At 45.6% G+C, this 24,985-nt stretch overlaps 3 protein-coding genes across 9 annotated transcripts in view; 2 read left to right on the top strand and 1 right to left on the bottom strand.

Moving 5' to 3' along the window:
• Window positions 1-656: 656 nt before the first annotated feature.
• On the top strand, window positions 657-5,265 carry mthfd2 (methylenetetrahydrofolate dehydrogenase (NADP+ dependent) 2, methenyltetrahydrofolate cyclohydrolase). 2 transcript variants are annotated; one of them, XM_076151012.1, is made up of 9 exons: window positions 657-727; window positions 1,532-1,615; window positions 2,915-3,099; window positions 3,210-3,332; window positions 3,489-3,641; window positions 3,732-3,839; window positions 3,923-4,015; window positions 4,337-4,462; window positions 4,556-5,265. In XM_076151012.1, exons 2-9 carry the CDS (start codon window positions 1,533-1,535, stop codon window positions 4,702-4,704), a joined length of 1,020 nt encoding a protein of 339 aa, XP_076007127.1. In that variant the 5' UTR covers window positions 657-727; window position 1,532; the 3' UTR covers window positions 4,705-5,265. The 2 variants fall into 2 exon arrangements, with proteins under 2 accessions (XP_076007127.1, XP_076007126.1); XM_076151011.1 differs by lacking the exon at window positions 657-727 and having other exon boundaries at window positions 1,450-1,615.
• Window positions 5,266-6,188: 923 nt separating this feature from the next.
• On the top strand, window positions 6,189-8,298 carry arl6ip4 (ADP-ribosylation factor-like 6 interacting protein 4). The gene is made up of 5 exons (XM_076150717.1): window positions 6,189-6,479; window positions 6,887-7,210; window positions 7,322-7,439; window positions 7,839-7,908; window positions 8,010-8,298. The coding sequence occupies exons 1-5, from the start codon at window positions 6,320-6,322 to the stop codon at window positions 8,064-8,066; spliced, it is 729 nt and encodes a 242-aa protein (XP_076006832.1). The 5' UTR covers window positions 6,189-6,319; the 3' UTR covers window positions 8,067-8,298.
• Window positions 8,299-8,758: 460 nt separating this feature from the next.
• Window positions 8,759-24,985, bottom strand: part of LOC143001227 (membrane-associated phosphatidylinositol transfer protein 2-like) — a 37,373-nt gene continuing 21,146 nt past the window's right edge. For 2 of the 6 annotated variants that reach the window (XM_076150710.1, XM_076150711.1), the window contains 22 exons: window positions 24,592-24,825; window positions 24,078-24,452; window positions 22,677-22,772; window positions 20,949-21,053; window positions 20,804-20,868; window positions 20,324-20,395; window positions 19,617-19,861; window positions 19,207-19,396; window positions 18,970-19,089; window positions 18,599-18,813; window positions 18,277-18,452; window positions 17,656-17,826; window positions 15,214-15,378; window positions 14,114-14,401; window positions 13,397-13,545; window positions 13,197-13,313; window positions 12,949-13,065; window positions 12,549-12,697; window positions 12,297-12,446; window positions 12,022-12,202; window positions 11,765-11,893; window positions 8,759-11,668 (listed from right to left, as the gene is read on the bottom strand). In XM_076150710.1, coding sequence (XP_076006825.1) covers window positions 11,279-11,668; window positions 11,765-11,893; window positions 12,022-12,202; window positions 12,297-12,446; window positions 12,549-12,697; window positions 12,949-13,065; window positions 13,197-13,313; window positions 13,397-13,545; window positions 14,114-14,401; window positions 15,214-15,378; window positions 17,656-17,826; window positions 18,277-18,452; window positions 18,599-18,813; window positions 18,970-19,089; window positions 19,207-19,396; window positions 19,617-19,861; window positions 20,324-20,395; window positions 20,804-20,868; window positions 20,949-21,053; window positions 22,677-22,772; window positions 24,078-24,452; window positions 24,592-24,825 — 3,899 coding nt within the window. In that variant the 3' untranslated portion in view covers window positions 8,759-11,278. Of the gene's footprint in view, window positions 11,669-11,764; window positions 11,894-12,021; window positions 12,203-12,296; window positions 12,447-12,548; window positions 12,698-12,948; window positions 13,066-13,196; window positions 13,314-13,396; window positions 13,546-14,113; window positions 14,402-15,213; window positions 15,379-16,571; window positions 16,725-17,655; window positions 17,827-18,276; window positions 18,453-18,598; window positions 18,814-18,969; window positions 19,090-19,206; window positions 19,397-19,616; window positions 19,862-20,323; window positions 20,396-20,803; window positions 20,869-20,948; window positions 21,054-22,676; window positions 22,773-24,077; window positions 24,453-24,591; window positions 24,826-24,985 lie in introns of all 6 variants that reach the window. The other 4 variants (XM_076150715.1, XM_076150712.1, XM_076150713.1 and 1 more) reach the window with 4 other exon arrangements.

Genomic DNA, 24,985 nt, shown 5'->3' with positions numbered 1-24,985 from the left:
CGCAGACTGACGCCCCCTGCGGTTTATTGACAGCAGCGCAGCCTGGATGCTTCCTGTTCGGTTCTAGACTCGTCCACAGTCATCCCGAAACTGAAGCTCACTGTCAACACCAGCTGTTAGGAAGAATCCTCTAAGAAATCGTTGGAAATAATCTCAATGCCGCAGAGAAAAGATGAGGATGAGTCTAAAATGTTCACAATAACTTTAAAAACGTGAGCATAACCCAGTCAACGATAATATGAACTGTGTGTGGTATATGCGAAAAGTAAGTAATAGCAATTCCCAGCTCATTGGAATAATCCCAACACGTCATTATTAACAAAGTTAAAACTGGAAATGACCGAATACATGGAATAAAAGTGAGACATCTGGAACCTTGAAGTCTAGATGACCATGTTAGAGTGGGTATATGCTCAGGAAAAGGGAAAACATGAAAAAGCACTAAATATATTACTATGGTAATAAATCTGGAAATTAAATGACTCTTCCATGTTATTTCTGACCTTTTATTTTTTACTGATTATGGATGGACTTATTTGAATACTAGTTGTCATCACAATGTTCACATACAGGAGGCCAATGACCAGATAAGATGACTGTAATAATAAAATGAGATGATAAATTCCCCCTCATAAAGTGTTACTGTTTAAGCTCCACCTCCGGGTACATTTTGTTTTCTGGGTCCAGCCTGCCCTCTCATCTTTCCCTGCGTTCTCCTGTGGTAGAGGTGGGTAGATATGTTCTCTCCTTAAAAAAACAACTTTAAAAATCTGAGTTAATTGTGCATTTCTTATCGGATTAAGTGTATAACTGCCAATGTATAATTGTACGTATTACTTATATTGTATGGCCGCACTTTTGTTATGAGTTCATTTATGAGTAAAAACCTCATAAATGATTGTTTTTATTGGACTTATGCTCTGTTTATGCTTGTTTATGCTCTGGTCTGTGTGATTAGAAACGTTCATTTGAATTTATTTTCGTTTAAATTTGATGTTACTTTGTTTTTGTCAGCCGTGTTTCACTTTCGTTTTCTATTTCTTCATCGCTCTGTTTGCAGCATCTGCGTCATCTGAGTGATATGAGCGCGCGTGACCTGTGGGGGAGAAGCTATTGCGCACTTTACGTTTATGTTATTTTGTGTGTTGATGTCAGAAATAAACGGAGGAAATCTCAAAGAAAACCTCTTTCTTTTTTAACTTCTTTCAAAACACAGAGGCTAAATCCCCCGGTTATATATACGTGCTTAAATGCATACTCGGCACAGATAAATACGTCCAAAGACACGTAGAACAAACACTCTTGATATCGACTTTACCCAGGTTAGAAAGTGCGCTGAATACAAGCTGCGGTGGGGCGCGGAGCTGGCGCGGAGGCGGGGCTTGTGGCGTCACTCCTGACGCACTCAGCATGCGGGCGGGGGGCGGCGCCCTGACGTTCTATCTGTCCATTTTTTCCGCCTACTCGCATTGTGACTGTGTCAACCTCGGTTGAAGGTCAGTTTGTGTGCTTGTTCTCTTCCCCTCGACAGGATGGCAGCGATCAGGACTCTCAGGAAACTGTGCCAACACTCTCAGCATCTGCAAGTCTGCAAGCTGCACACGTCTGCGTCTAGGTGAGTGCGGCCACCATATCTATACATCTGCTTCATCAATCTTCTGGGGATTTATGGCTCCTCGGCGACTGCTGGCTCTTTATTTTCGACTTAATTGCGCAGTCACTTCTGTCACATGGTAGCTGAGTGTGCCAGTATGAACATTTGCGATTGTTTGATTGTAAGGAACCAAATCTTCGCCTTTTAACACATTATGGCCCCTAGCGGCACGCCGGTAACACTGCAGGGACCAGGTGGCTGATGAAATCGCTGCGACCACTTGCACCCGGGAGCGCCTGGAGGTGTTTCCCAGCCTGCTGTCCCGCCGCTTAGTTTGTACCCACTGAGTTAACTCGAGTCCCGGATCACACATTACCAGAACCCCGTGCAGATATTCACGGGGAACGCATTGGTTGTAACGTGACTCCCCTCGATTACAGTCAAACTTTAATAGGATAATGCTGCTCACATCGCCTCAAACTCAACCCTCGTGGTGACAGGTCATCTAATATCCCTGTCATGCCATCCGCAGTTGTTGCCATGTTTCCCCAACCTAAACCTACTCTATTGAAGCAAGCATACAGTCATAAATGTTTTGGTTCTCTTACAGTAGTAAGTATATTTCCTCTGGGCTTATTATAGAATGACTTGCTGTGCCACGCTACAGTTTTTCCCAAGTATGTGATGATGTTCTGAGGGGTTGAATTACTTTTGGCAGGATAAAGAGATGGTTACATAATCGTCAGTTGCTCATGACTCTGGCATTATTTCCCACTAATCCCAGTGCTTGATATTGCGCAAGACCTAACCAGTAAAACTTGAACATGCTGAAGTCGATTGAAGGTATGTTAGTTTTTGATTATTATCGGTGATCCTTTTCTTTAACATTCCTCTGCTGCGATTTGAAGATGAGACTAAATTCCATTAACGCACACATGGCTGGGTCAAGTGGAAATATTCTCCCTCTAATTTTAGAGACTGGAATTGGTGCTTGCCCAGGTGTGGATGTTTGGGATTGATTACAGGTTTCTGGTGTCAAAATTTCTGTTCCACTGCAATTTAAAACATTTTCAGTAGTGTTGGACGGTTGAGGTTGGTGATGAAATGAACAAGTTACCAATTAAACAGTGAACATAAGATACATTGTTGTACTTTTGAGTTAGTGTTATGTCAGCTGTAGAGTAAAATGCCTATTGATTGGGAGTAACAGCTTTTAAGTAACGGCTGTTTTGGCAAATTGTTGTTGGAAATACTAGTAACTAATTAAATAGGATTGTTATCAGCAAGTTGATCTCTCTGTATGTGCTCAACATATCTCAGACAGGAGGCAGTTGTCATTTCGGGAAAGAAACTAGCACGGCAGATTCGGGAGGAGGTCCGGGCCGACCTGGATCAGTGGGTGTCAGCTGGGAACCGGAGGCCCCATTTGAGTGTGGTTCTGGTGGGGGAAGACCCGGCCAGTCACTCCTACGTCCTAAATAAGACACGAGCTGCTGCACATGTTGGTAAGGAAACACCCGCACCCTCCTAATAGACATGACAAGAAAACAACAAAAAACAAAACAAAAATGTTTTCCTTAGTGGTGAAACATTTCCTCAATTCCACCTCCAACAGGAATCTCCAGTGAGACCATTCTCAAGCCTTCAAACATCAGTGAGGAGGAACTGATGGACCTGATCGACAAACTGAACACAGACCACAGTGTGGACGGCCTGCTGGTCCAGCTCCCTTTACCAGGTATACAGAGACAAACACCAGAGCAACACAGACTGATTTAGGTCAAAGCAGAGAAACAAACATTTACTCCTGGAGACAGTGAAAGCATGTGACATAGTATCAACTTCAATAGGCTGTTTAAGTGAAGATCTTACTGAAGTCTTCCTCTCTTCCCAGATCACATTGATGAGCGCATGGTCTGTAATGCAGTTTCTCCCAACAAAGACGTTGATGGCTTCCACGTTATCAATGTGGGTCGTATGTGTCTTGATCAGTCCACCATGCTGCCTGCCACACCCTGGGGTATCTGGGAAATTATCAAACGCACAGGTAGCTGGAGTGACCCTTTACTTTATCTTAAGCTTAAAATGCCCCCTGACACACGAGCGTGGCTGTAACCGTCCAAATGACCCTTTCCAGGTATTCCTACTATTGGGAAGAATGTTGTGGTGGCAGGGCGCTCCAAGAATGTAGGCATGCCCGTCGCCATGTTGCTGCATACAGATGGTCGCCATGAAAGGCCTGGAGGTAGGTTACAATGCAGGCGTTTGTGCGTGCGTGTGGGTGGTCTTATGTGCACTTTTCAGATAATGCATCCTAAAATCTTGCAGGTGATGCCACAGTCACCATTTCTCACCGTTACACTCCAAAGGAGCAACTCCGCCAACACACCAAAATTGCTGATATCATCGTGGCGGCTGCAGGTTTGTGTTACATTGTTTTGTTTTGTTTGTGCATATCATTCACCCAAATCTCAGTCAAACATGCGCACACTTACCCATGGTTACATGTAGGATTCAGGTACTTTGATTTATTTTTTAAATATCCACCTCTGAGACTTGGAGGAAAATTCAATTGTATTTATTATTGGAATATCCTTACTATATATACATACTATATTCACAAATTGTTGCTCCTGAAACTCGCCACAAAGCGGTTTTGTTTGCTGAAATTAATCTTAACCACTTGCCAAGCAATGAATCTTTCTAATATCTAACCGTACACTGTGTTTATTAAACTATCAGGGATTCCAAACCTCATTACTGCCGACATGATCAAAGAGGGAGCGGCAGTTATCGACGTTGGAATAAACAGAATCCAGGACCCCATCACTGGCAAAGACAGACTGGTTGGAGATGTTGACTTTGAAGGTGGGCCTGACCGTAAATCTCTTATTTGTAAAGGCTGCACTTGCGCTGGGCTCTCGGGTGTCTGTAACATGCTTGTTTGCCCCCCTTCCTCAGGAGTAAGGCAGAAGGCCGGCTTCATCACCCCGGTGCCTGGAGGGGTGGGACCCATGACTGTGGCGATGCTCATGAAGAACACCATCAAAGCAGCTAAGAACCTTCTGCTGTATCCACCTGAGAGGGTCCGCATGGCAGCTGCGTCTTAATGGGACAAAGTAAATCCCTCAGTGACACATTCCAAGGCCCCCCTTTCTCCCCATCCCCCCCTCTCCCCCACTGAACCGCACCACCGCACTCCGCATTTTTACTTGCACACGAACTGGAAAGGTGATAGCTTTGAGACTCACCCCGTCCCTGCTGACGACCCGATCATTTTACAATATGATGCAGCCACGTCAGACTGTCGCATCCATTCATGACAAATGATATGTCATGATGTAATCAGTTTCAGTATTTATCATAGGAAAGTCTTCCAATCACATTTAGAATTTTTTGAAAATTTAGAAATGTTCTATTTATTTCAACTAAAAGCTTTTTTTATCAGGATTGAGATGAGAGACGCTTCATACTACATTTTAAGTCAATAAGCGGCAAAAGGTGAAGACTGAATGATTGCTGATGTCTTTCTGTTAGTTTAGCTTGATGTACCAAGAGGGTTAAGGGCTAACACCACCAGGAATAACAATGTTTATCAGTATACAAGCTTTAAATATTCACAATTGCCTTTTTAAACACTTTGAAATAAACTTTACAAATATGCTCGCATATGTTTGTCTAAATGATTCCGTCTTTCTTCTCCACTGTAATCAAGCAGAATTGTCTCCACATTCTCTTTACAGTGTCAGATTCAGGTCAACATGTGGATTCTTAATATAACTTGCTCATCAGCTGGGGTCCTGTAACTTAGAATTGTTGCTTAGTAGCAGACATTTAATAGCAGAGAAAAAATAACTGGACAGCACATATGTATCACTCTGGACATGGTTTCCCTTTCACCAGCTTCTTGCACTGGTCAGTTCCAGTTCACTTGGCAAACAGTCTCCTATCGAAGACCCTTCATGGTCACTTCCAACCTGACTCCACCTGGTGCAAGGACATATCACACTAATACACAACAAGGGAATAAATAGGTACAAATAACAGTTTGAACAAAATGTGACGGTATTGACGTTCTGAATTTGAATGCTTTTGTTTAAACTAGACCATGTTATTGTCATCTTCACAAGAGTAATAGGGGACTGTAAAACAATTCCATGTCCCCACTGACATGTACTTCTATGAAGAGTTTTAGGTACTTGATTTATATTTTCCAATATCAACCTCTCAAGCCTCCTCTCAGTAAATTGAATTGTATTTGTTATTTGAAAAACTCGAGACGTCTCTCAGAATTCTGACTATAATCTCGAAATTCTGAGAAAGAAATAGTCCGACTCCAATGCTAGAATTCCCATGAAAGAACCGAGATGCTTTTTAAAAACAATTTATACAAATCCTCCGTTCATCTGATCAAGAGACTGAGGAACGTTTTCATTACTCAAAAAGGTTCAAATTGATATTTTCACAAATTCCATACTTTTCAGTGAGATCTGGTGTTTAACATTGAGTTTATTGGACAGTAAATATTACAAAACCAATAAAACGTTTTTACTGTTAAGGCAGGAACGAGGAATTACACAGGTTAATTTTCACACGGACGTATTTTAAAGCCGGACACTACCGTAAACGGAAACGATACATGGCCCCGGCGCTGCTATCTGGACTCTCTGTCGTCTTCGTCCCCTTAACGCGCGTGCTTCCCGTCCGGGTCTCGGTTCCGCTGTGATGGACCGCAGCAGGTCACGTGACCGCACCGGCAGAGAGAAGAAACCCGACGGAAAGAAGAAACGGACACGCTCCTCCTCTTCATCGTCGTCCTCCTCGTCATCGTCCTCCTCTTCTAGCAGGAGCGCGAGTGCCAAATCGAGCAAGAAGAAGCGCGAAGGTGATTACTTATTCATTGATTATTGGGTTTGCTGGTGGTAGAGAAAGTTTCATGATGAGGGGAGGAGGAGCCTGGTTGGGAATTTTGGGATATGGGATACTAATCAGAAATGGGAAACCTCATCCAGGTCTGCAGAGGAGGTTCTACTCCTAGAGCTAGTGTTAGATGACATCAGTGTTGTTAGTTTGAGGTTCTGGTAGGTCCAGTTCTTACAGGATGGCATTGTACAACAGAGCAGAGGGCTTGGGAACAATAGATGGAGGTTTTGATAGAGACCTGGATGGATCTGGTTTCATGTGGTCTGGATAGAAGGGGGAAGAAAATATCAAACTGCCCTTTATCACCAATCTGATCCAGTACGACGGTGATTTGAAGGAGAATAAATCTGTCTTCATTTCTCCCTCCAGATGTGAAAACGCAAAGAAAGAAGCGCAGAAGAAGCTCCTCATCCTCCTCGTCCACCTCGTCGTCGTCCTCCTCGTCATCCTCCTCCAGCGATGGAAAATCAAAGGTAAAGAAGAGCAAATCCAAGAAAAAGAAGCTGAAGAAGAAGAAGGCCAAGCTGAAGAAACAGCGGAAAAAGGAGAAGAAGAAAGAGAAGAAATTGAAGAAAAAGGAGAAGAAAGCAAAGAAGAAAGCTGAAGTTCTGCCGCCCGCTCCTCCGCCAGTCAAATCTCCGTCTTTCCTAGAGGTGTGGCAGAGCGACGAAGGAGCAGTGGAGCTGGGACCTGGTGGGACTTCACGTTATTTCCGTTGTATATTTAGTAGGACAGAGCAAAGTATTGATCTGATGGGTTCTCAGCCATGTGATGGTCTGATATGAAACCAAATGTCCCCTGCAGTCATGACGGACGAGCAGAAGGCCAAACTCTCCACCAAGCGGCCCATCACCAAAGAGGAATACGAGGCCCGGCAGAGCGTCATCCGCAGGGTGGTGGACCCGGAGACGGGACGCACCAGGTGAGGCAGAGCGACGTTCAGCATCATCAGCATCACAAACACTTAAGTTCACGATCGGTTAATTTATTAAAGGAACAGTTCACCCACAGAAACAGAGCGGCTTCCTGATGGACCGCAGTCATCTCACTAACGAGGTTGTCATGGAAACTATTCTTTCAATGTTGCTCCTGTCAAAGTTATGTTAAGTCCCTGCACATTCATTAACTGCTTAAATCCAAACTGCGATATGAAAATGTGCTGTTATTAAATTCTTTACTTATGTTCAGGGTGAGAATTTAAAAATGCAAATACGGTTTAATTTTAATTGGAGCTATTTGATATTATTTAACCAACCCTTAAAAAACAGATATCAGAATGCATTTCCACCGACTCAGCGTCTGTGTCGTATCTCCCCGTCAGGTTGGTGCGAGGCGAGGGAGAGATCATCGAGGAGATCGTGAGCCGGGAGAAACACAAAGACATCAACAAGGTACGGGGAAATGGTTCAACATGAAACGCTGTGAAACGAGCTCACGGCTGTCTTTGTATCTACGCATCTTAACTAACCAACCACTCCTGCTCGTTCCACAGCAAGCAACCAAGGCAGACGGGAACTCCTTCCAGAGAAAACTGGGAAACAACAGGTAGACCAGAACGGGAACGGGACTGTTGAAACGTGGAGATGTCAACTTGAAATAACCTGTAAAAAAACGTTTTTGTAATGATTTTCTTAATATTCGACATGAATGCGTATTTGAAATGTATTTTTTAATCAATGGACTCTAGACAGTGAAGGCCTGTCATCAAACTGTGATAGTTTTGTAACAATTTTTTTGTGATTGTTAGTCTTTAACGCTGAAATCTGAAGTGATCACAAAGGATGAAACATTAAAAATACATGGAAAGAATGCGATGAGTGTCCATATGTGCCACTTCAAGCGTGAAAGAAAAGGCAGAGAAATCCACTTATTCTTTATACGTTCTTTATACACTGTACATAAAAACAAGGGAAAGGATAAAACGAAATTATCCAAAACCTACAAGATACACACCCTGTACAGTCCAAATATTTCCAAGGTTTTTACTAAGGTGATCCGTATACGTATGTACAGCCTCTGAATGCAGTTCTGGCATTGCAGTAACCAAGGGAACAGAGCTTGAGACGGTGACGGATGGCCTAATGTTGGTGAATTGTCAATTTAGAGCCCATACGTTTCTGCTTTGTACACTTTAAAATGATCGTAACCCAAAGCCTTTTAAGAAAACATGGCCTTTTCCTAATTTCCACACAACAGAAGTCTACACAAACGGGTCAACCTCTTTTTTTTTCCGTAAATCGATTCCGCTGTGTGTGGGAGCAGCGTTCCGTCCTCTGCCTCACAACACAATGGTCAACGAAAGGCAGAACAGGAAAACATAAGGCCTCTGGTAAATGTGTGTCGGTAGCAGAATCGTAGTGATTGTCTGCCCAGAGGTATCCAGATTTCACACAACACCACACAGGTGCGTCTTTACATTCTCTGGATTTTTAATATCCAGTGGTTTCCGATCTCTGAGGAAGGGAATGAGCTTCAGTAGTTGCCATCTTTAGAGGAGTTCACGTTGCCTGTCTGTACTTTTCTCCAAACGCCAAAGCTCACACAGCAGCAGCAGCAGCAGCAGCAGCAGCAGCCACCTTCTTTACCTACACAGTTTTAAAGCCAAATCTTGAAAAAATCCAAATGCAGAGGGACGGCAGTTTACAATAGACAGAAAGGAGTTACACCTCCATTTATCCCATCAGCCCCCCCCCACAAAAAGGCTTGACAAAGCAAAACGACAGGTGCCATTGCAGGTGGGATATCACTTTCACTGGCTTCATCTGAATGTGCTGGAATGGAACTGTAATAAGAATAAGTGACGTCACACTGGAAAGCGTTTCCGAGTGCCCTCTGACAAATCCTGCTTTTTGTTGATGCACTCTAAGGTGATACACACTGTATAACCCGTGTTTGTAGAGTGCCCAGGTGTGTTCGGGTGCCCTCTGCACTTTGACGTCTGTAGAATATATATTTATATGCCTGCTCAACTGATTGTCAATGCACTGTGACGCTTCTGCCAACACAGTTTGATCTTGTGGTGTGACTGAGTAATATTGCACGTTTCCCCTTGCATTGGTCCATTGCAGTCAGCTTTATACATGGCTAGAAGACGGACAAATGCACATTGACTGGCTAAACCACAAAATATCCCTTTTTCCGGGGGGGGGGGGGGGGGAGTGGAAAGGACAACAGCCTGAAGTAAATAAGTCTTAGCTCTGTGTGTTTGACAGCGTATCGTACAGAATTTACAATTTGCAGATTCTTTCCGTCCTCTAAAAAGTGCCGCAAAAACAGAGAGAAAGAGGCCTTAACCTAAGGGAGGATTATCTATGAGCAAGTTCAATGCCTCATTTACAGCGTATAGGGATAACCACAGCAAAGCCATATCCCAAATACCAAAATAGATCAGAACAGACATACAGTATACAACAAGTATACAAAAATACAACAAGCCCGCTGGAGTTTAGACTGTTGCAAATAATGTATGAAGAGGGAAAAGAAAGAAAAGCAACATAAAACTAAAATAATCTTAAAACACATTTTGTTCACCAAAATCAATACATTTTTAAAATAGCTATATTATCTTAAATAACAATAATAATTATGACTAATCTGAGTGTATCCTGAATGAGGTTGTGTGTTCCCCCCCCAGAGTAAAGAAGACACTTTAAATTGGTCTTTAATGGACCTTAGACCAGATCTGCACTGTAATATAACAATTATATACACGCCTCAGTAAGGCATTCAGTTCAACTACATACTTACACACACACACACGGTTCTTCAGAGCAGTTCTGCTTTGACACACTCTTTCACTTCCTTTCTGTTCATGTGCAGCTAATTGTTCTGCGTTGTTTACTTTGGCACGTAATTGTCATTCACACGAGACGCCCCAACACACACACACACACACTCAGCTGGGTGCAGCGGTGCATCGTGTCTCTGCATGAAGGGCGACGGTGTGATGAAATGCTGTAAAACCCCGAGAACAGGCTCGGCTGTGACCGCAGTTAAAGGGTCATTTCGCAAATTCCTTTCACGTGATGTCTGAATGATTGTTTGGCCTGAGAGACGGCGAAAATGCAAAACCTGGATTGTAAGAGTGAGAGGCAGAATTTAGTCATTGCTATGTGTAAATATGGAACCCTTTATTCTCCGATGGAATCTCTTCCAACTGGGCTTGGAAATCAGCAACATTCCAAAGACCAAACGTATTTGTGTTTGTTAATTAGAAACCGGTCTGAATGTGATTCTCACCTCTATTCTCAGGCCAGAGTCCAGGTAGCTGATGGTCGCATTAACGGGACAAAGATGGTGTGAATGGTAAGTGTTGTGCCTCGTCACACAAGGCCACCATGCCTATGCGTGTGTGTAATCAGATCCACCCTCAATCTAGTGGAGAATATGCCAAGAATGCACAGAGGGGAGTGACCTTGTAATGAGGATGCTGATTAATTATATTGACAGCATACAATAATAAACAGTCTGGATTCCTACAATGTATGTTGTGCCTGGTGTGTGTCTATGTGAATGTTTCTGCAGCAGGAAGATGCTCCTTGAAATGCTTTTTTTTGTATTTTGTACTTTAAAATAAATATAGCCAGAACTTCTGTCCATATCTTGTTTGTGTGGCTTCGCACTGGTGTTGTGGTTTTGTAGCACCATTACTTATGTTGTTATGCAAAGCCAAAGGTCTTCATCCCTTTTAATCTTTAATCTATGTCTCTTCTGTTACCGTGTCTCTCTCCTCAGCGCAGCGAGTCTCTCCCCTAAACGAGCTCACTTGGGGCTGAGGATGCCCGGCTCCAGCTTGGTGCTGCTGCTGCTGCTGCGGCCCCAGCAGCTGGCGGTGATGCTCATGCTACGCTGCGCCGCCCCCGTCCCGTGGCTGTGAGTGCGCTCCAGCCGCTCGCGCTCCAGACGCTCGCTGTCCGACTGGCTCTGCGTGCGCTCCGGTTTGCTGTGAATGTTGCCCGTCGGCGAGCTGGGGGCGGGCTGGGAGGAGATGGTGCGCAGCAGGTGGTTGCGCTTCCTCAGGAAGTCGCTGTTTGCGCCCAGGCCGAAGCTGCCTTTGCGTAGCACCATGCGAGCGCTGCTGGACTTGGCGGGCCGAGAGCGGTGGTTGTACTCCAGCTGGGACAGATGAGCTGCGTAGCCCTCGGTGATGAACTGCGGAGATCAAAGGATTTGAATGTCTCATTCATTTAAGTGACCAGAATCAGTAATTGCTTGTCTGTATACAAGTATACGGTTATGAAACGGTACCTGGCATTGGTGCTGCATCTTCTTAGTGGGTCTACCAACAATGTATATTTGGGAGGGAGGGAGGCCGATGGTTGTGTAGACTGAGATGTCTTTGGTCGAGCCATAGCCAGCAAATATCTTCATGTGAGCCTGCAATCAGTCAAATGTTGAAGATCATCATTTGTTACTGTGAATCACAACAGTGGTGACCACAAAACTATCATGCATTTTGTTTCCTACTCTACAGACAGAGATACACCCACTCCTCCCCACCGCACCTCAGTCAGAGTCTTGAGGAAGTTGGCCTTGTGTCTGAGCGGGTCGTGGACCAGGCCGTCGCAGAAGGAGACGATGCCGTGCGGGAAGTTGTGCTGGGACAACCAAGCCACCACCCGCTGCTTCTGCATGTCGGGGCGTCCCGTCACGTAGATGATCAGGTAGCCTAAATCCTGCCAGTGCCTGCCACCACAGGAGGGGAAACGAGAGGAAACGCATGAAGCCCAACTGTGTGTGCTGTTGACCTTCAGCCCGAGAGTGAGGAAGAGCTCTGTACCTGACCACGTCCACAGCTCCTGCTCGCACTTTGGGGTCACTGCCCATGATCGACACGCTGGCGGCGAACGAGCCGTCGATGCTGAACACCACGAACTCTGTGCCGCGTGGGATGATGGTCAGGTAGCTGTCTGCAAACGTGTGGTCTCCCCTGAGGAACCGGAGACAACAGAGAGAGAGAGGACACGTTTCTCCTGATGTCCACGAGCAGTCCAGTGTTTTTAGTCCGTCAACGGAGCCAAACTCATCTCACCTGACGACCATTTTGACCGGGTAGACCCCGATGCCCAGCCGTCTGTCCTCTGGGATGACAAAGGACACGCGCCCGCTGCTGTTGGTCACCTCTGTGTTAAAGTACACCCACTCTCCTGACGGGGGCTGGGTCATTATGTGGAGGTCCACCTGCACACCATTGGAAAACAAAACAAAACTGCTAAATACAAACAAGCATTAAACACAAAATTCAGTATCATTCTGCGACTCTGTCCTCCAACATGTACATTTCCATGAAGAAAGAATCAGCCTGGTTTTAAAGCTGCGATTACTAAGAGTTTTGATTAAAATCGGGATGCATTTTGAGTGGTACCAGAGGTTTCCCAACTAACTATACCTGAATATGACAATATCTGGACAAATAAATAAGAGAGCCCCACCTTCTCCCCGGCTAAAGTGACCATGTCCAGAGGTCCGTACATGAAACGACCTGTGACCACCTGCATGAAGTCCTCAGAGAACACGGCGTCATTAACCCGGTGGTTGGCAGTCACGTTCTGTCAAAGGATCACACACACACACACACACGCACACAAAAGAACGTTTTGTTTAGGCATCTCACTTGACAGACCTGAACGCACAGCTCATCATTGATTTGGTGGTGTGGGGGAGGGGGAGGGATCCCTACCCTGATCTTCACGTGAGTCCTCTTCCGGATCCACTTCTCTCTGGGTTTGGAGGGAGTGAATTCAGACACTTCTTTTCCATCCAGCTCGAGTATGCTGGAATTTTCGTGCCTCATGACCTACGTGGACACATTCAAACAAACTCAACCTCAGTGCCAAACAGAGGACAGCCAGTCTGCGGGTTATAAAGATGTAGACTAACCTGTCTAAGGAGGAAAGACACGACGTCGGTGGACTCCCAGTATGATGCATGGAAGAGGTGCGGTAAAGCCACTGTGGGGAAAGCGGTCAGAGCATCGGGGCAGTACAGGGCAAAGTCCAACCGTTTTGTGCCCCACCAACGTGCTGCCACTGCGATGGGTTCGGAGTACACATATGTAAGAATAAACCTCAGTGAGAGACTTGACACCAACGTTTAACACCTTTGAAGTATAGCCAAAGCGACGATTTCCCTCTTTAACCACAATCATCACCGATGGCAGAAGCTCGGCGGCTACAGGAAGGTAAAGGCAGGAGTAGAAAATTGTTATTAAAACCCCCAAGAGCTGAAATACGAGTGGAGAGGGAAGACTGAGACGATTACTGTTAGGCTGTAAGAAAGAATTGAAGTTAAATATTAATTTGAGCAGCTGCTTATAGTGTAAGTACGCACATGACAAAGAGATGGAAAATGGATTTCAAGATATGTGGGGAAAGAAAATTAGATTGGCTGCATTTCTCGTTTCGCAGTTGAAGAGATTTGACCCATCATTCTCTCAGAATCCTTTGGTATTAAACAACAACAACAGTACAGGAAATAGAAACAGAGCAGAGGCTTTGTGGAAAGAAGCAGAATTGCGCCTTTTTGCTAGATTATGAGCGGCGCAGAGGGGCAGAGGGCAGAAAGAGCGGCAGCCTCCTCCTTCTCTTAGAAGAATACCTTGGTCCACTTCAGCCTGGGAGTCCAGTGAGACCAGTTCAGATATGGCACAGTCCAGTCCCGTTGACAGGCACATCTGAAACTGGCCAGAGGAGCTTAGACCTTCACTAGACTCGGCCTCAAAGACCTCTGCCTCTAGATCTGCCTCGGAAGATCCCGCTGCCTCGCCGGCCTCTGCTCTCTTACGCGACTTAGGCGGACTTCTCAGGAAAAATTTGTTTTGCGACGACAGGGCGAGTTGAGACAAAAGGCTGAACTTTTTGGACTGGTTATTTTGGCACGACTCGGCTATGGGAGAGAACAAACAAAGACACCAGATGAATATAAACGATGGATTAGGGGAGAGAAGTGCATAACAGGTCTGAACAGCTTCAAAGAAAACGAGAAAGAGAAACCGGCGTCAAATGTGGAAGCTGGAAAATAGTGGCTAGTGATGGTTGAGTTAGTCGGGTCAGAGTCGAGCTGTGGAACAATTCTGAATGTCAGGGAGAAGAAATGAGAAAGAATCATTCATAGTTGACTGCCGGGGTCTCTGTGGCTGTAGGTGCAGGAACAGCTGTGCAGAACATGTTAACAGCAGGTAGATAAACACTGTGGCAACAAAGTGAACATGAGGGTGATTTGACATCAAACACAGAGAACTGGTCATCTGGGCAAACATTGCATTCAGAAGGGGACAATGCAGGACTGACTCAGGGGGGGAGGGGGGAGACAGGTGTCTACATGCGTTGCAACATTCGATAAATGCAGCCCTCCTTCATTGCATTTACATTTAGACAGTGAGGGAAAGAGTGAGACAGACGGTGAAAAGTGGGACTAAGTTCGCTCTTCGTCAGATTTCTTCTCGCTCCTCTGAGGACTCTATGACTCAGGCGTTAGATCTGGCTGGCATGAAGTTAGCAAAAGGAGCGGGGCCATGGACTCTACCTGGCTGACTAGATTGCTCCAGCTGGAGTGGAGGGTGTGTGTGGAGTCAGGGTGACGGGGTGGAGAGAGGAAGAGTAGAGAAACGAAAGAGAGAGAGAATTAAAGGAAGTGGAGCCAGTGTTTGTGTGAGTGGAGGTGAGAGAAACAGACTGGTGGTTGTCGGGGACACTTACTGTTGGCTATGTTGGTGGCAGTGTAACTGTCTGCCATTCCTGAGACCTGGCTGGCAATGCTGACCTCACTGGCCCTCCGTTGGCCCCGGGAGAGGGGGCCCGTTACAGGGGATGAGGGGTACGAACTGTCCATGAAGACACCACCATGAGACTGAACAACATCCGCTATTGAGCCGAGACAAGGAGATCCCATTAGACAAAGACACAAGCAGGGGGGGAGTCACAGAGATGGAGGGGAGATGGTTTCAGAGGACATGTGACCGTGTGGAGACACGGGCGGCATGAATACAGAAAACACTTTGTGAGTGACAGCAGCTTCAAACAGCTTTTACAGGTAATATCATGTAAAAGCCCTTCGCTTTTATGGTGGAGATTTTGTATAATCAGATGACCTCTGACCAGGAGAAACATTCTGGATACACACACATGGATCAAAGTACAATGCACACACACACACACACACACACACACACACACACACACACACACACACACACACACACACACACACACACACACACACACACACACACACACACACACACACACACACACACACACACACACACACACACACACACACACACACACACACACACACCAAGCATCTATCATTGAAATTCTTATGGTTTCTACCCGTACTTCCTTTGTTTTTTCATCTCTTATCAGACATTATGGAAATGATGGAATGGGCTTTAAACAGCAGAAACACAAAGACTGCTAACACGGACACACAACGACAACAACCATCTGCAAAATGCAACACAAGAGCAAGAGATGCTTAGATTTCCTATCTTATTTCCATGGCAATGTTGTGATGATTGTTAAGAAGCTCAAACAGCTCAAAGTAAAACAGCTATTCTGAGCAACGCAGGGAAAGATAGCACTTATTATTCTCATTGCCTATCAACAGTTTTTATTCAGCAATCATTTAGTTAATAATGAGAAATGCCCATCAGCATTTTCCGTTTTCTAATTCATGATTTTGTATGGCGAGCACTGCAAAAACAAATATCTATACAATTTATAACAATGAGAAACAAAATCAAATAATCCTAATATATTATTAACCCAGGAGGATTAACCATTAATCTGTAATTGAAATTGTGATTGATTATAATTTCATCAATATTTAAATATCTTACTCTGCGAGCAAACGTGACTCCCTTTCTGTTTGTTTTGGCGAGCCAGCCAGGTGACTCAAGCTGTACACTAATTTGAGAAACAACAGCAATGGGAATACTGGTGAGGCTGAAATCTGAGCATCTTGGACATGGCGACAGAGACGATGGAACGAACACAAAAGGAAACACAGAGTGAACGGTGCGAGATGCAGGTGAATGGGAGAGGCTACACACACTCCATAGTGGCGGGTGTGGCTTTGAGGGAGCCCTCCTGCCAGTTTAGCACAGGCACAGGGATGCAGGTCTCACTGATGGTCTCCTGACAGCGAAACATCAGGGGAGTCCCGCTGTCAAGCAGGAGCTGAGCGTTGCTCTGGACTGTCTCCACTACATTTGGAGGGGTGGGAGCGGAGGGAAGGGGGGGGGGTAGGAGAGGCGGGGAGGGGGGTTGGGAGGCAGAGAGCCAAGGTAGGCAGGTATGGGAACGGAAGGCCAAGAGAGGAAGAAGGAAAGAAGACAAGGAAGACACAAAAACACATGAACCAAGAACGACTGAGCGTGAGACGACACAGCAGAGTCCTGCCCTTAGTCCAGCCCACTTCTGAAGATAAAGTGCTCGTAATGTACAATCATAACACACTGTCCTGAGATGATACTTCACTGTAATCTGCTCCTGCTCCTCATAAAATCTCTCCACTGATGAATGAGGCTGAATCTGTCTTTAAATATTTTAAATATTCTAAACTTCATTAATTAATTACACGGCAGACCTGAGGATATTCAGTGACGGCTCATTTAATGAAAGCTATCACTTCCATCAACACTACGGCCTGCAGTGGTTAAGGACTAACTCCCTGCTTATTCATTTTATAACTCTGCTGCTTCTCTGACTGCAAACAATCTGACCTGACTGACTGGCTCAGTGTTACTGTGGGTTGCGTGTGTGTGTGTGTGTGTGTGTGTGTGTGTGTGTGTGTGTGTGTGTGTGTATAGAGGGCTGAGGCTCTAAGGGTTACTCTACTATAATGACCAGTTCAAACAGAGACCACCAGCAAGGACACGACCACATTCAGACTTTGACGAACAAAAGTTGAAAAACTACATTTTTCCGCAACAACTGTATCTTTCAGCAGTAAAACATGTTTAAGGCATTTTGTCTTTGGCATGCATCTATGGAAGCAGGACAGTGGATTACAATCAGAGCTGGCAGTTTAATTTGTGTCAGCATGAAGCATTCTACTCGGTAACCTATGACTAGATATTGGCTGAACTGCAAATGATAAAAACAACAAAACTTATTCTAATTTTCGTTGCTCACCCAGTAGAGCGGAGTTTCCATCTCCCAGGGGGAAGCGCTGGTAGCGAGGTACGTTAAAGGGAGGCAGGAGGTGAAACTTCCTCTCCAGGAGGGGCTCCAGGCGGGAAGCAGAGGGGTCGGCCGGGTGGAAAAGGTTGTAGACCTGCTGGCAGGCGGGTCGCAGCTGGGCCACTAGGGGGAGATATCAAACCAGAACCAATAAGGAGAGGAGAAGGGAAGGTCCACGCCCCCCCAGGGAGATAGACCTGCTGCCATATGTTTTGTACGACTATGCCCATGTAGATGTAAGGTAGAGCATCAGATAAGCACTGATGATGTCATCGGTGGTGAGTAGGTGCCTAAAATCAGAATTTGTGATGGCGAAATTGTGTCCATGTCACTCAAATGTCTTCCAAATTTTTCCACTTTTCACAGTGGAGCAGCTCCAGGATTTGTCTCCAGCTGACAGGTTCAGCACACACACACACACACACACACACAGACACACACACTCTGCTGTACAGCTTAAGGAGGACAGCTTGCTGGTTTTGTATCTTATGTAACCCTGACAGCGAGTTCTTGCTTTAAACTTTTTAAGACGGATATAACTTTTTTTTTCCTCCACTGCCCCAATTATCTTACCATCGAGCATAGGAATGACAGTCTTTCTCAGGGCGAGCACCAGGCCCAGCGGAGAGCCGAACAGGAAAAAGTCGGACACCTCAAAGTCAAACTTCCCCAGGGAGCTTCCGTCCAGCATGGTGCTGCTGCTGGACCTGCGCGAGGCTGCGTCGTTCCGCAACACACTGGAATGCAAGCTGAAAGGACAGCACAAAGTCACTTCCTCCTGTACCACTAAAAATAAATCAGAGCCTGACAGTGTGTGAATCGAGTCCGAGCGTTGGATTCGTCTCTCCTGCACGTAATATTGTTATCAGCATAGATCGTCTCACTCGCAACACACCTGGACAGGAAGGCCTGGTGCTGTTTTATGGTGTCCATCTCGTAGGTGGAGGAGTCGCTTCTCTTGCGTGGCAGCTGTCTCCTGGTTTCGTCCGCTGTGCCAGCTCGAGGGATGTCGATGTTGCTGCGGCTGAGGTGGCGGCTGCCCTCCAGGGTGGGCGAGGCTGATCCGGGCCCGCAGTTCACGATGATGCCTGGAGAGAGGAGGTCCTGGTCCTGTAGGCGTGATGGAAGAATCTTTACGTTATATCCATTCTTCATCAAATCAATCAAATGAAGCGTTTGGGAGAACTGGTGGCTTTTTCTTCCGGGCAGTTTGGTGGTTTTAGAACAATCTCCTTCTCAGACATTGACACTGATTTGGCCTCTTACCTGTACACTTATGACGCTGCCCCTGCGGCTGCTGTTCTGGCTTTCATTAACAGTCTGATTGCTATTGCACAGTGCATCAAACCCCAAGATTCCTCCCACACAGTCACCAATGAGGCATACCTATGAAGGTCAAGGGTCGGAAATCATAAATCTATTAATTGATTTAGAATTACTGAGGTCAGTTACGTCATTCAGGTTCAGATTTCACAACTCTGTAATACAAAAGCATTGACTGACCTGACCGGAGAAAGCTGCACCGTCCAGAGATTTGATGAAGTCTAAATACACCTGATTGGCTCTATTGATGACGGTGGCCACAGCATCTTGGTACTGTGGGGCAGAGGTGGCCAGCAGGGGCAAAGCTGCCAGGGGGATGTGGTCCTGGCTGCTGGACAGACAGCTTTCGTCATAGCTGTATGGGCTCAGGCTGCCACAAACAAAGAAAATGCAAGAATCAACAACCAGCTTTTAAACACAGAGCCAATACAGAAAATGGAGAGGGGAGGAGGAGATGTGCATTAAACAAATGATCTGGATCGACTCCATTGTAAGCAAACAGGAATTGCAGATCCTTTGATCATAATCGTCAATGTTTGCTGCAGTGAATCCGCCCAAGTGAGAAAATGTGTGTTTGAGTGCGCCCTTACTTGGACACCAGGGAGAAGGCTTCGGCACAGATGGCAGGGCAGGGAACCAAGCGGATGGCGATGCGTCCCAGCGCCGCAGGATAGTGAACGCGCATGACTGTGTCAAAAGCCATGCTGATGGTGTTGACGTCGGCCTGCTTGCTGTTCTGGTCTCCTCCACCTGTATCCAGGATGTTTCCTCCATGTAGGACCAAGATCAGAACGTGGATCTTGGATGGCTGCAAACACTGCTGGGATGAGCTCTCCTGAGAACACAAAATCAGGTTAGGGGCGGATTAGAAAATACATTCACAGATAACATGCTTGTTGAGTGGCTTATATGTCAGATAATCAATGCTGTCTCCACCTTTGGGAATCAGACGACTTGTAGGACATGTGTCCATTACTTTAACAATGGACCACAGAAAACAAGTGGAGAGGGTCAGAGTCATGAAGGGGGACAGAACAGGACAGGTCACATTAGACTGATTTAATGTGCAGTTTTCATCTGTTGTCCCAAACGTCTGAGCCACAAGTTGTCTGATCACGTTGTCAAACACACAACATCACAGAAAGCACACAGGGAGGTGAGTTTGAGGAGTAGAGACGGTCAGGGCCAGGGTCAAGGTCAAGGTCAGGGCCAGGGCTGAGGTCTGTTTAGGGGGGATCAGGGGTCTCTGCAGAGCTACCGTCGCTCATAGCTGACTGGGACCATGATGTTTACTTACTGGCTTGTGTCTGGTTATGGTGATGCTGGGAATGGGAGAGTTATCGGCTTGGCCACTAACAGAGCCACGCATCTGAACACAAGAGGACAGAGAGGCTCAGGGACAAACAGTCCCCCCCAATCTAAAGACTAAATGATTGTTGTCAGGCCAGTCAAGGCAACAAATGGATTTTTCAAACATCATGTTAACACCATCATTAGCAAAAAAACAAGAAAAGAGAAACTGATCTGGATTACACAAAATCCATTTACTTTAGCATGTAAACGATGTATTTCCTTATGTTCAGGGAAATAGATCTTTCCATGCATTCCCTCACCTGGAGTACCTCCTCTGATTTACAGATTAGACGAGTTCAAATCTAAATCTAGCTTTGAGGATATTAAAGGCTCATGTAGGCTGTAGGTGGCATCTTCAAATGATAAATGACTTTGGACACGGTGCTGCTGGTGAGGACTGTGGGTGTCACTGTCGCTCACATACCTCATCTATTCTGTCCTCACTAGTGGCTCTTTCATAGTCCACTGCCATTTCCTGGAACAGCTCACCTGCAAAGACACACACACGTTGACACACATTCATGTTGATAAACATCTGCCAGACGCCAGTGTCGACGGAGCGCTCATACCAGGAGTTTCTTCTGCATCTCCAGCTTCTATCTTATCCATGAGGTCGTTGGAATTCCACTTGGCGATCTCCTTCGGGAAAACCTCCTCGCCGTCTGAAAGATCCTCTGCAAGAGAAAAACAAACGCCAATCTTTCAGTGCATTCCACACAACTCACAACTCATCAGGAAAACAGACGAGATTAAAAAGAGACCGCATATTACTGAATATAACTTATAAGTAAATCATATAGGAGAGGTGAATGAAATATTCTGTGATCTAGTCTGATAATGTCTGTCTTGCTCCATTCAGTGTTCAGCATCGCTTGCCGAATTCATAAAATCCTTTTGATCAGTAATGCTTTCCTTCATTAGTGAATTTGGCAGCTGCCTCCTACACACCTTCATTTGTTACTAAATAACATTTTAAATACTAAATGTTAACACACAAATGTGATTCCTTTTATTCCAATGGCAGGATTTCACTGATGTGTGTCTCTGTGTGTGTGTGTGTCTGTGTCAGAGATAAACTAGGGTTGTTTGTACAAAACCCTGTGTCACTTCAATCAAATTTTGCATTATAACCAATCACTTTCATTTATAAATACAAATACCAATCTAGTCTTAAACTGGACATAAGCTTTTTTATTGTTACCATGAATGCACTTTTAAGAATGTTAATGTCAATACACTGATCCCAACTTCATGTCTCTAACAACGTATGATGGTTTACTCTCACACTAGTATGACAGCATGTATGATGATGTGTCTATCTTGTAGAATAACTATTAAAATTCTACGTTTGGTGATACATAACTACATTAAATGAGTTATCATTACTGGAGCTCGTTTAGAGGATCAAAGCTGTTTCTTATAGACGAGTGCTGCAAAACTACAACAGCTTTTAAAGATCTAATTTAAATGGCAATCTGATCCATGTATGTGTATTTGTCAATGTCAGTAACAAACCCTGCCTTGCTTCTCTTCCTTCCGCGGGCGCAGTGCATGCTTGCGTTCACATCCACTGTAACCCACCGAGCTAATGTTTATACATGAGCCTTGTTTATGTGCCACAATGAAATAACTATTTATTTATTTAATGAGTGTGTGTGCACAGTGTAGGAACAACATCTGCGAATCACAAATAACTGAGGTGGGTGTTTGTGCAGCATAACAGTAATCACTGTAATGGTAGGATGCAGGTCAGAAGGTGGTGTACACTAATTAAAATATAATGGGGGTGTAGCCAGTCAAGAGTTATTTAATCCGTACAGACTTTAATACTGCAAAACACAATAAATAATCTGAAACACACTCTGTCTAATAAACAGTAGGTACTCACAATGTTACAAGTAGCTTTATTAAAGTAGCTAATGGAAACTAATTAGGAGGTAAACTCTATCAATACATTACAGCGACATGCACAATTTCATTCTGATTTCATCATCCTAGCTAAAGATTACGCAATCGGCACACAAACAATGGTGGATTCTTCTGCAAATTGGGCACTTCATGAATTGAAAAGGACTCGATAAATGATGACGCAGGCTGGAGGGGCGAGACTCATCCAGTGAGAAGTCTGCATGTCGCGCTACGGCAGCCTAATTCAACTGCAGGCCCAAAGCATGCTGCGTATCTGCGGGGCTTAAGAACTGATCTGTGGTTAAAGAGACGCATGCAGAGTCAGGGGAGGGGGAAGCAAGCTGGCTCTGAAAAAAAACAAGCACAATGACGTCACGACAAATGGTTACCATGAGCATCGAAGAACTCCTCGTCCGAGCTGTCGTCAGAGTCTCGCGCTATGCTCTGCATCCTCCACTCAGAGATGCTGTGACGTGACGGGCTCACTGAAACACAGCACACAGACCAAGAAAACACTGTTATTTTGGGACATGTGTTTCAGCCTCATTCTCTTACTTTCTCTTTTTCTCACGCACGCAAGCACGCACACGCACACGCACACACACACACACACACACACACACACACACACACACACACACACACACACAAAGAAATGTTGCAAGAAATACATCTCCCCCAGCCCACACACATAGAGTGTTATATAAACATGCAACAGACTCTGTGGTGCATTGCTTCATCACAGATGGACTGTTAGGTGGTCAGGGGTGTGTGTGTGTGTGTGTGAAAATGAGGCCCGATTTAACACAGATGAGCAACAAGCACATCGAGAACCAGCGGAGGAAAGAGCCGGACTAAAAGCAGGTTTTGTCTGTCACGTGTCTTCACCGTATGCCTTGTATATCATTAGTCAGGGGTGGGGGTTGGGGGGGTCGTTGCTGAGAGGGGGACACAGCTGTAGCTGTCAGCACACAGAAGGAAACAAGCAGTGGCGGCGGGGAGGAAGAGCGTCAGCCTCCTCTGATCTGTGATGTCACTGCTGCAGCTAAAAATAGATGGGGAGAAATCCACGGGGGGATTGTTGTAGGGGTGAAACAGTACACGCTGGATAGGAAGGGGAAGTCGAGGTGGCAGCAGAGCGGACAGTGATTTGAGGTCAGGCTGAGATCAGAGCCAGTTTGTGATGTCAGAAGCTCTTGCTAAAAATATCACAGGTGGGAGTCGCAGAGTGATCAGGCGACAGTGAGATGGATAGTATCAAGAAATGTCCCTGTGGCAGCTAATACTGTCGTGCTGGAGAGATATGAACAATACAATTAATGTTGAGCACCAAACAGAGCAGAACCCAAACAAGCTGCTCCTGACACCAGTGGTTTTTGTTAAACATCAACCATATTTGACAGTTTGAGTTGAGAGCTTGTTGCTACACACTCACACTCATTCAGCCCAGGTGCTGCTTGCTGTGTGTACACTGGTGCTTCAAAGGTGGACGCTTTGTGAAGAATGTCTTTAATGTAATACACTCTTTACGCTCATTATCAAGGCATAGAAACTGGAACGTTGCCTGAGCTTAACAGATGCGGTGCAATTTGTTCACATTCGCTCTTGACCTCTGAGTCTCATTGATGCCAAACAACTATTTATTCACTAGTCTACAAATACCATTTAGGCAATTTCAGTTCCCCGGAATTATTTTAAGAATGCAGCCACGTGTATTGTAACTGCTTAGGTTGGCTTGCGGAAGAGTTTGAATTTGTTTTTTAATATGCCTGATGTCTGTTACCACACACTTGAAGCTCGGGCGAGTGGGAAACGATCCTCCTCACCTCCTCTCTTAGATGAGCGGGAGGATCGGGAGGAGGTAGACCACTGCTTGGTGAGCACACCTCGTGCCTGGAGAGTGTCTCCTCCTGGATTGACAACTACCACCTCCTCAGCTTCGATGGAGCTGATGGCCTCCTTAGCTTCCTGGTCTTTGTCTGGTGATGGGGCGCCCCCGTTGGCCTCGCCCGCCTCCTCTGCCTGGCTGAACTGGGCCATCTTTTGGGCCAGGGCCAGTTGGGTTTCTAGCTCCAGCTGCCTGATGTCCTCCATGGTCAAACCGTACCACTCATCCTGCCAGCACCAGGCCTGCCGGTGGGCACGGACCATCACCTTCCTCAGTCCTGATAAGAGATGATGGGAGATATTAACACATGTACGTCCTCTGGCTCCTAAAAGTGGCCACGGAGTGCATATTTTAGCAGGTATATGTGTATGTGAATGTATATGTATACATATACAAGCCTGTGACTGCGTACGCACCGACATCATGGATGAAGCGTTCGATCTTGGACTGCATGCCCCAGTACCGGAACTCCACTTTGCACAGCTTGTAGGCACACATGATGGGGGTCATCCCTGGGTTATCGTTGTACTCTTCTATCCAGTCATCCTGTAAAGGACCCCTCTGGGTCTTTCCGGATGTGTAGATCCGTGGGTCCTCTTCTGCTTTGTAGTCGTGCAGCGGGATTGGATCTGTCACGATGTCGATTGGGTCTGCCAAAAACCATGCAGGGATTTGTAAAGCATTAACAGGGACGATGTCATTCATGGAACTGGAAAAATAAAATTGCCAGTGTCTCTGCGAGGCCTAACACGTAAACTATAGAGCAGTGTCATGTTTGAAGAGCTACAGATGACAGAATGAAACTGGATG

The sequence above is a fragment of the Genypterus blacodes genome, unplaced genomic scaffold (genome assembly GCF_046128005.1).
Source record: "Genypterus blacodes isolate CSIRO-AG114 ecotype Tasmania unplaced genomic scaffold, CSIRO-AGI_Gbla_v1 ptg000053l_1, whole genome shotgun sequence".
Classification (NCBI taxonomy): Eukaryota; Metazoa; Chordata; class Actinopteri; order Ophidiiformes; family Ophidiidae; genus Genypterus; species Genypterus blacodes.
The sequence above is the reverse complement of the archived record's forward strand: the minus strand, read 5'-3'. Positions and strand labels throughout refer to the sequence as shown.